We start from the raw sequence: 10,190 nt of genomic DNA, 5'->3' as shown, positions 1-10,190 counted from the left end.
GTGTAGACCCCAGACTTCGGAACCATAGAGCAAAATTGGGACTATTTTCATATCAAATATTTTAAAATATAAGTCATATCGAAGAGGATGTATTTTTATCAATGACTTTAAAATTCCAAACATTGCTTTTTTCCCTTGTAGACCAGCATTAGAAAAATGACTTGACCAGGACAGGCTTCTCGTAAAAGTAACGCCCAAATATTTATAGGAGGACACACACTCCAACTTTAGACCTTTATAGTACCAAATCTCTTTTCTTGACAACACTCCGCCTTTCTTAAAAACAACCACCTTGGTTTTATCCAAATTGACATCTAGATCATAATCATTACAATATTTTTCTAGAACATCAATACGCTTCTGAAGTCCACCTATAGTATCTGCGATTAAAATAATATCGCCTGCAAATAATAACAGGAATATCGCTGTAATATCAGGATGAAGTTGTATTCCTGGTCCAGAATTCTGTTCAACTTCAGCAGCTAGTTCGTTAATAAACATCGAGAATAAAAGGGGGCTTAACACACAACCCTGACGTACTCCTCTTGGACACTGAAACATTTCAGAAAATGTATGTTTAAATTTAACACTGGCCTTAACAGCTGTATAAATAGACCGTATAGCTTTTATCATTTTGCCAGCGACACCTTTATTAGCTAGTACTGACCATAATTTCATCCGGTTTACACTGTCGAAGGCTTTTGCAAAATCCACAAACAAACCATATACCCTACCCTTACGCTTACTAATATATCTCTGGATAATACACTGTAATATAAAGATATTATCTATGGTGGAGTAATCATGACGAAAACCAGCCTGGGACTCTGCAATTTTACCATAGACCTCACACCAAGACGTGACCCTTCTGTTCAAAATAGAAACATACAACTTACTCAGTGCACTAAGGACTGATATACCCCTATAGTTGGATGGGGAATGGATGTCTCCTCACTTATGTATCGGAACAATAATTCACAAAGAGCAAGATTCAGGAAAGTATGCATTATCAAACATCTTAGTAAACAACACTGTAAGATACGGGACAAAAATATAATTTGCATATTTAAAAAATTCTGAAATGAGGTGGTCATTTCCTCCGGATTTATCAATTTTCAAAGAGTTGATGGCACAAAGCGCCTCCTCTTGTGAAATGGGGGAGTCCAGAATATAGCAACTCATATCATCATGACTATCATTAATAGTCGTGTCGGTGTTAACCATATCTTCATCACTCGAATTGTCAAACACATCTTTAAAATGATCGACCCATTGTTCTAGTGATATGTTAGGTACACGAGTTGCCGTACTCTGAGATAATCCTCTTATGGTAGACCAGAAACATTTACTATTTGGAAGACTAGATAAAACCTTATTACGCATGTACATTCATTATAACTTTTCTTTTTATCACGTAATAAACTTGTATAAGTATTTCTTGATTTTAAATAACGAACTAAGGTGCTATCATTTTTAAGATGTCTATATATTCTGAGACACCTCTCTCTCTCCCGCCTGTAGTACCGACACACGCTGTCAAACCAGGGTTGTGTGTGACTGTCGCGAGACTTACAAGTCCTTTTCATGCACATGGCGTCCGTGAATGAGTTAATAGCACCATCTATATTAGCTGGTAGTAACAGAGTACATTGTTCAAAACAATCAACCACATGTGGCAGTACAAGATTATCCCTGAACTGTTGTAGTTTCGCCATGTCCCACACATAGTGGTAGTTTTCACGAGGCGCACGTGCGGCCCCTGCTGTCTCAACGGGAATCTCCAGGTCACGTGCTTGAAATGAACAAGATAGTGGAAGGTGTGAGGATTCTGCCCTCGACACAATATCAAATGTGTTACAGCGGAAGAATAGACTGTTGGATACAATAATGTAGTCAATTACACTGGAGCCTGAGTGACCGATGTAAGTATAATCACCTATACCTAAATCCGCACCAAAACTCCAAATAACAAAACATTGTTCTTTCCGCTCTATTGTTCTAGTCTTTCTACTTCGTTCTGTAACTGTATCACTGTAGCTGTGGGTTCTGCAGGTATACTGTGAGTCTGCTCTATTTGGTCCAAACGTTCGTTTACTGCCTCAATATCTAAACGTACTATAGCCTGTTCACCCTTTAGGTCTTCCATATTTCGCTTAATATCTTCCACGGTAGCACTGAGTTTGCGAGTTTGGGTTTTAATGTCCCTAATATAACGTACAAGCTCACTTTTCATTGAACGAAGTTCCTGTATAATCTCTGATTTTAACGCAGTAAGTTCAGAACTGTCAACACCTTTACCATTAGGTCAAGGATTAGTTTCCACGTCCCCCGAAAGTAGAATATTATCCCAGCAGGTACTGATGATACAGCTCGCGTTGTACATACATGTCAGTAACACCCATGTAGCAAGGACCCGATAGCCCACATCAACATACGGCGACCAATTCGAGTAAGGGGAGTAGGGCTCAAGATGGCCGATTTGACGAGTCCCTCGTGGTTGAGAGAAATTACCAATTCTCGCCCTCCAGAGTTCCAAACACATGCCCATTCTACATGTAGCAGGGCGTGGAGTCATCCCACAGATGACATCCTAACCTTGTCAGCTTGCTGGCGGGGTTAACCTCTTTGGTCATGTGGACAAGGCGTCCGACCTCTGAACAGAAGGTCCGTGGTTCGAATCCCATCACGGGACTCGGAAATTTTATGGCCGCTACATACAGCTGAACTGTTCAGCAACTTTGTGGAAACTTTGTTGTTACTTACAGTGAGTGAGTGAGTTGGGTTTAACGCCGCTTTTAACATTATTCCAGTTATATCACGGCATGTCAGCTTAATGTGGGAGGAAAGCCCGAAGTGATGCAGGTCTCAGACGTTTACCACTTCGGTGAAACCCACGAGCACGGGTATGGTGCTGACAAACCTAGAAACATAATCGGGGTGAACCGGGATTCGAACCCACAATCATAGGTTTCTGGCGTGTCCAGGGGACGCAAATCTGCACAGCGAATCGCGGCGCCTTAGACGACTGGGCCACCCGTGCCCCCTGTTACTTACAGCTTTTGGTTTCGTTATTTATCTTAAAGTTGGGCTGCTCTGTGTACACACACGTCTTGCCTGTAGGGGCGGTAACTCTTATCTCAGAGGGAACAGGGTCAGTTATGACGTGGGATGAAAATGATGTCATGCCAAACATTATGACGTCAAGACATGCGTACAGGCTGGGGCAGCAGGCTAAAATTAATCCCTTAAAGTATCACACTAGAGTGGTTTGAGCCTAGGCTCAGGTCAACCCCTTTACTGGTCCCAAACACTCACTCAGTGCTCAAATCATGACCTACATTTTACAGTATACTACTTCTCCCGTTCAGTTTTGACATACATGTTTTGGCATGGTTCTTCTCAACTGAAAAGGACGCAGCTGAATGTTCCATTGTCGACATTATAATTTGTGTACAGTTGGCAGGCGTGCATGTATGTGTGTGTGTGTGTGTGTGTATGTATGTATGTATGTATGTATGTATGTATGCATGCATGCATGCATGCATGCGTGCGTGCGTGTGTGTGTGTGTGTGTGTGTGTGTGTGTGTGTGTGTGTGTGTGTGTGTATGTACTGTTGAAAACTCTCAGCAGCGTATGTGAGCCTGGCACCGTTGCCTGATGATCCCAATAGGTGTGAGGATGGTTGCCTTGGGAAGGTTGTTCCACTCGTCAGTAAAGGCATTGCGGAATGATCTGAGAGGCCTATCTGCAGTTCCACGTGTATTCGACGGGGTTAAGGGCTGACCGCTCCATGCTGACAATGGTCTTCAACGGCCCTGGCACGATGAGGATGACGCCCGATCTCACGTACACATCCAGAATATCATCCCTGTAGTGTAACCTATCATCGTGCCACGCTTTTTCTAGCTCTACTGGTCCCACCCCAAATCATGATTGAGCCCCCTCCATAGCAGTAATTTTCGGCTACGATGGAATCCTGAAATATTCTTCTTGTCTACGCCAAACTTGGGCACGACGGTGAAGTCTAGACAGTATTTCGATTCATCTATGAAAAGTCCTGGAATCAAGTCCTGGTCTGTCCAACTGATGTGATCTTCAGCCCAATACAGACGTGCCTGTCTGTGATGTCGGGTCAGCGGGATGCGCATACAGGCTCTGCGTGACCAGAGACCAGCTTCACGGAGACGATTTTGCACTGTCTGAGGAGAAACGTTAACGTCACTGGCGTTCCGCAGGTCATTTCTGTGTGTGGTGGATGTCACGAAGTGATGACGTCTTGCTGAAATCAGGAGAAACTCTGTCAACCCACCGTGTGGTGGAACGCTGTCGACCACCTACATGTCTCTGGGTTGTTGATCTTAACGTCTGGTATTGATTCAATGCCCTGCTGATCACTCTTAGGATAACACCAAAGACGTTTTCAAAGTGGCGTTCTGTTGGCCTAGTTTCAAGCCTGCCTATGTCCGTTCATCAATTTGAGGTTCCATAGGGGTCATTACTTCCTAGATGATATTTTGATATCATCAAAACTTGGCCCTTAACAAACTTTGAGTAGTAGATATAGAAATCAGAGGATATTATAATTGAACACTGTATGCTTACATAACATATACATGTACAATCAACACACTGATGTCGTGTTTTCCCATTACCTGGTACCACCTGTAGTTTTGTACGCTTCCAACTATATCGTGAGCATGTGGTTACGAATCAGTATCAAATAGTGATGATACTAGATGTTTGCGAAAGAGGCGAGCGTATCCTGATCCACCTGTGGCACCCGGCACAAACACATGAAAAGGCGAGTCAATTGGTTACCTAAAATAATACGTGAACATGTGGCACGTGCTATTTTAAAGGGGCATATACATATTTAGTTGTCCGTTCAGGTAACTAATTGTAACTATCAAACAAAACCCAGATATTATAGGCATACACAATTTTTATTTGTTATTAAGAAGATGATTTTAGGAACCAATACTTATGTGGCAAAAAATGTTTGTTGTAGAAATGCTAGAGATAAACTAGTATAATATATAAGCTATATGAATATGCAAATCGTAAGCCCTTCTCTGCAAGCGTCAATATCCCATGTATAAAATGTATGTACATGAAGAACGTATAAAGAGAGATTATTTATACATGGAACGAGAATTTTCAGTTGCTCTTGTAGTCCACTTACTCAATCAGAAAAAAATAACATCAGCAGCAAAAATCAATAGAAATAATATTTGTTACTCCTCTTCGCCAAGAATCAAGAATTTCAGCGGCCAACTCATTGATAAAAAGTGAAAATAATTGGGCTTAACATAAAGCCCTGTTTTAGTCCAATAGGGAGTCGAAACACTCCGTAAAACCAGCGTTACCCCGCACACATATGCTGTAACAGACGAGTACACAGACTAAATCATGTTCAACATTTTTTGGAGAACATGCATAGTAAAATCTCACGCTCCGGTCAAACCACAAATCTGGTCAAACCTCACATTCCGTTCAAACCTCACTCTCCGGTCAAACCTCACACTCCGATCAAACCTCACATTGTTGTCCAACCTCACAGTCCGGTCCAACCTCACACTCCAGGCAAACCTCACTCTCCAGTCAAACCTCACACTCAAATGAAACCTCACACTCCGGAAGAACCTCATTCTCCAGGCAAACCTCACAGTCCGGTCCAAACTCACACTCCAGGCAAACCTCACAGTCCGGTCCAACCTCACACTCCAGGCAAACCTCACAGTCTGGTCCAACCTCACACTCCAGGCAAACCTCACAGTCCGGTCAAACCTCACACTCTGATCAAACTTCACACTGTTGTCAAACCTCACAGTCCGGTCCAACCTCACACTCTGATCAAACCTCACACTGTTGTCAAACATCACAGTCCGGTCCAACCTCACACTCCAGGCAAACCTCACAGTCCGGTCAAACCTCACACTCCAGGCAAACCTCACAGTCCGGTCAAACCTCACACTCTGATCAAACTTCACACTGTTGTCAAACCTCACAGTCCGGTCCTACCTCACACTCCGATCAAACCTCACACTGTTGTCAAACCTCACAGTCCGGTCCAACCTCACACTCCAGGCAAACCTCACACTCCGGTCAAACCCCACTCTCCAGGCAAACCTTACACTCCGGTCAAAACTCACACTCCGGTCAAACTTCATGCTCTGGTCAAACCTCACGCTCCAGTGAAACCTCTCACTCCGATCAAACCGCACACTATTGTCAAACCACACACTGTTGTCAAACCTCACTCTCCAGTCAAACCTCACACTGTTGTCAAACCTCACTCTCCGGTCAAACCTCACACTGTTGTCAAACCACACACTGTTGTCAAACCACACACTCCAGTCAAACCTCACTTTCCAGTCAAACCTCACGCTCCGGTCAAACCTCACACTTCAGTCAAAACTCACACTCCGGTCAAACCTCACACTCTCCGGTCAAATCAGTAGTTTTCAACAAGCTGACAAAAAATCTATTTAAGTCTACTGCCATACTTTTTAATGGCTGAGACATGTTCTGGCTGTTGTAGCCCTGTGTGACTGTCCACGTAATGACCATCTAGGATCCAGGATCCGGTGCCTGTGGTCATTCCTGTCTTGGGGACGAGTTACAAGGAAAGACTTCCGCTCGTATCCCACCTCTAAAACGTTTGCCGCTCAATCCTTTTAACTATATATATTTATATTACCGCTGAATCGACAGACAAACCAATCTGGTTTCAAGGTGACCCAATCAAATTTGCTTGCACGATTAATCGCATCGAGCTTATCTCCCTGGTGTTACGTCATTGGTGCAAGGGGAGGTAATGAGAGGCACAGCAAATTACAGCAAGTCGCCCGTGCTACTTTGTTAACACTGGACAGACACATCCACCATGTGTTCAAGATCACAGTTGGCTTCACAGGAGAGGACAAACAGAAGACACAATAGTTTAGACATAACAACTTTATATTCTGGTATATGGGATTCACTAAACCTGTTTTCTATATTAAAGCACATTTTAGGAGTGACACTTGACACAGAATAGGAACTTGTTTGATTGTGAAGACCCACGACAGAAATGTAACAAATATAAGTGCATGTACATTTAGTGAGTGTCAAACATCATGCAACACTTCTAAATCGAATACAACAGTGACATAAATAGATTGTGATTAATATCTTTCCCCCTAAAATGACGACATTGCAGGGACATGTTTCATTTATTTTCACTTCAAAGACTCAAATGAGACCACATATATTTGCGAGGCAGTAAATCAGAATGTTATTGCACTAATTAGTTTATAAAAAAGAGACTGATTAAACTCCAAGAGCAAATTAAACGTGATTTATTCATAGCCAAAGAAACATATGCCCTCAATGACATTTTAAACAAATCGTACACAATTTTCTTTTTAAGTCACTGAAGATTGCTGGAAAACTTTTTTGTCGTTAACCAAACAAAACCAGGTGTCCGGGGGCAAGAAGTGCTGTCATGTTGACGAAATTAATTAATAGTATTCCCCAGTGCGCCTGCTTTCATCTCAAAACGTTCTGTAAATATGTTTCTAAGTGCCCCTCTACGACAGTATAACATTAAAAGTTCAAAGACTGGATGAATTTCCTATAAAAGACAGCAGAGGTTAGTAGACTGGCACAACTGTAAAAGATGCAGACTGTGTGTGTTGCAGTGGTAGTCGTGGCCGTCCTTGCCGTCGTCTCCGGGACAACGTAAGTAGCGTGCAGAGTAGGTCATGTTAAATCATATGGCACCTCGTATTTATAAATACCCTTGATGCCACATCGATACTGTTTTGCTTCGAATTTATGTGGATTGGTATGTTTTACGATAGACAGTCTCAGATATACTTTCCGAAGGGGACATAATCCAGTCCCATGCTTGACAAAGAGCAGACTGAACTAATATATTTTGTGACAATGAATGGATGATGTCCCCATACCCCGACGGTGCTCATGATATCACCCACTGGTTTAATGGCTCGCATTACAATTATACTGACTCCAATTTATTGTTTAAAAAGGAGCTCTGGTTCTATGGGTGTTTCTCATTTGGACAAGGCGTAGAACAATTATAAAGCGCTAATGTACCAGTGTAGTTTATATACTCGTCCAACTCCACCCGCATGTACCTCGAGATGAGCCATCAGTTCGTGTGGCTTGAGTGGGGGTGAACATTGTCACTGTTCACTTTATACAAGACTGTCGTGTGCTCTGCCGTGGAAGTGGCCGTGGAGTACTTGACAGCGACATAGCACAGATAGAGAACTCTGTAGCTCTTACTTGGACCTTTATATCCCGTTAAAGTAGGTCACTAACCCTCTATCATATACACCACATTGAACTTATCTCGTCATTCACATATTGTTCATTTAACAGGTCAGCTTGTTTATCTGGGAACGACAACAAACCAACAATGATGATGTATATCACAGAATATGTCAAAGAAGTATATTGTTCTTCTACCATTGTGGAGGACCCATCGTCCTGCTTCCTCCAATCTTAGGATGCGAGTACAGAGATCTGTCTGATACGTTTCGATAATACTTCTATTGCATCACTGCCCTGACCTTGTCACATACTGTAACATTAAGTTGGTTTTCATTTTCGACATTTTCAGAATCCAGCCTGAGCAAAACTTCGGTATGTTCAATGTTCAGTCCATTTACTCGCCAAAAGGTTCCACACGACAATAATGAATGAATAAGTAGTCCTTAATTCTTTATTAATGCCAATACTTTGGTTAAGATGATAACAGCTGTGTAGATTCCATATTGCAGCATATCTCAGTTACCAACACTTGCTGATGTTTTTCATAAGCACATAAAAAGAAGCAATAACGTTATAATTCACAATGTCCACAAACAAACTGAAAAGAAGTTCATCTATAACAATTAAGAAATGGGTGGTTACCCACATGACCTGATATTCGCCATGTTTGCAGTGTGGGGCAAATGGTCCTCGTGGAGCGAGAGTGTGGGGGAGTGCAGCGCTAGCTGTGGGGGAGGCTCGCAGACAGTGGTGAGAACCAGGAAGTGCCAGGGCGGTCTGTTCTGTAAGCCAATCAACGGGGGCAAGGAGACGTACACCCAGGCCTGTAACACCGACAGCTGTCATATACCGGGTATTCACATTCCCATCATTGTCCACTGTGGTATAACTACGTTCATATCTTGTACAGTGTCCGCTGTCTTTTTATCCGTGACACTTTATGCGTGATTGTGTTGTGTCATAGAAAGCCTGACGTTGGTAATGGACGGTAAAATGGAAGGTTGATACATGTTGAGAGGTAATATGTGTGGTAGTATGCTTACGATGGTAGTAATTGGTTGGTTGTCTGACTTATCACCTGCTTCTGTACTTCACAGTGGATGGAGGATGGGGTGCATGGGGTGAATGGACCGCCAGTGACGGCGGGGAGTGCTCAGCGTTTTGTGGAGGGGGCAAGGTCAAGCAGTCACGTGTCAGGTCATGTGACAACCCAGAACCTGAAAACGGCGGCGCTGACTGTGAAGGCAAGAGTGTGGAGCAAGGAGTAGTGGAGTGCAACACACAAGGATGTGGGGGTAAGATTCCTGTGGACAACTGCTGTTACTAACAGGCTGGTGGACAGTAAACAGTAAGCGTTGGCTGTTGTGATGACCCATGTCAGATATACGTGTTGTGTGTTACAGGTTACTGCCCGGACAGACGTGTGAAGTTCTTTCCCCATCCTACCAACAGAGGTCGCTACTACCAGTGTGGGAACTACATTGCGTACCTCATGAAGTGTCCTAAAGGTCTTGTCTGGGACGACAGCATCTGGACATGCAACTTCGACAACTGAGACGTCACATTACACGTCCCGCTAACATCATGTCACATGCGCATGTACATTCCGTAATAAAATAAACATTCCTGTCAAAAGTTGTGTGAGATTTGTTGTCTGATTTAGTCAAACACGATTAGCGGACACAACCAGCGGAGACGATGTGTTGCTTGAAGTCACCACGGAATCAGGGTGATACTATCCAATACCTGCTCACACCATCTCGGCAGACTGTGAGGACTGTACTGTCCAAAATCAGGGTACACAACCCCACCTGCGCTCACACACGCGCTTCATGTAACTGTTGAATCGTTTCTTAAGGAACGTTAAAGATCCGGCAGTGCGACGTATGTTGCGGCAGTGAGTGTAGGAG

General features: G+C 43.2%; 2 protein-coding genes across 2 annotated transcripts; one reads left to right on the top strand and one right to left on the bottom strand.

The window, feature by feature from the left end:
- Positions 1 to 5,447: 5,447 nt before the first annotated feature.
- Positions 5,448 to 6,601, bottom strand: LOC139459394 (uncharacterized). Its single transcript, XM_071240848.1, has 3 exons — positions 6,507 to 6,601; positions 6,022 to 6,405; positions 5,448 to 5,991 (listed from the first exon to the last, which is right to left on the bottom strand). Exons 1-3 carry the CDS (start codon positions 6,599 to 6,601, stop codon positions 5,448 to 5,450), a joined length of 1,023 nt encoding a protein of 340 aa, XP_071096949.1.
- A 1,036-nt stretch (positions 6,602 to 7,637) lies between these two features.
- On the top strand, positions 7,638 to 9,903 carry LOC139459499 (thrombospondin-1-like). The gene is made up of 5 exons (XM_071240952.1): positions 7,638 to 7,722; positions 8,630 to 8,652; positions 8,954 to 9,133; positions 9,378 to 9,575; positions 9,684 to 9,903. Exons 1-5 carry the CDS (start codon positions 7,661 to 7,663, stop codon positions 9,833 to 9,835), a joined length of 615 nt encoding a protein of 204 aa, XP_071097053.1. The 5' UTR covers positions 7,638 to 7,660; the 3' UTR covers positions 9,836 to 9,903.
- Positions 9,904 to 10,190: the final 287 nt, after the last annotated feature.

The sequence above is a fragment of the Haliotis cracherodii genome, unplaced genomic scaffold, assembly GCF_022045235.1.
Source record: "Haliotis cracherodii isolate W230 unplaced genomic scaffold, xgHalCrac1.p SCAF_13, whole genome shotgun sequence".
NCBI lineage: Eukaryota > Metazoa > Mollusca > Gastropoda > Lepetellida > Haliotidae > Haliotis > Haliotis cracherodii.
The sequence above is the reverse complement of the archived record's forward strand: the minus strand, read 5'-3'. Positions and strand labels throughout refer to the sequence as shown.

Coding starts and splice junctions, on each gene's coding strand:
- LOC139459394 (XM_071240848.1), bottom strand. CDS start 6,601: ATGACCACAGGCACCGGATCCTGGATCCTAGATGGTCATTACGTGGAC. Junction 6,406..6,506: donor CATGTCTCAGCCATTAAAAA/GTATGGCAGTAG, acceptor TTTTGACTGAAG/TGTGAGGTTTGACCGGAGCG. Junction 5,992..6,021: donor AGGTTTGATCGGAGTGTGAG/GTAGGACCGGAC, acceptor GTTTGACAACAG/TGTGAAGTTTGATCAGAGTG.
- LOC139459499 (XM_071240952.1), top strand. CDS start 7,661: ATGCAGACTGTGTGTGTTGCAGTGGTAGTCGTGGCCGTCCTTGCCGTC. Junction 7,723..8,629: donor GCCGTCGTCTCCGGGACAAC/GTAAGTAGCGTG, acceptor CGACATTTTCAG/AATCCAGCCTGAGCAAAACT. Junction 9,134..9,377: donor CGACAGCTGTCATATACCGG/GTATTCACATTC, acceptor TGTACTTCACAG/TGGATGGAGGATGGGGTGCA.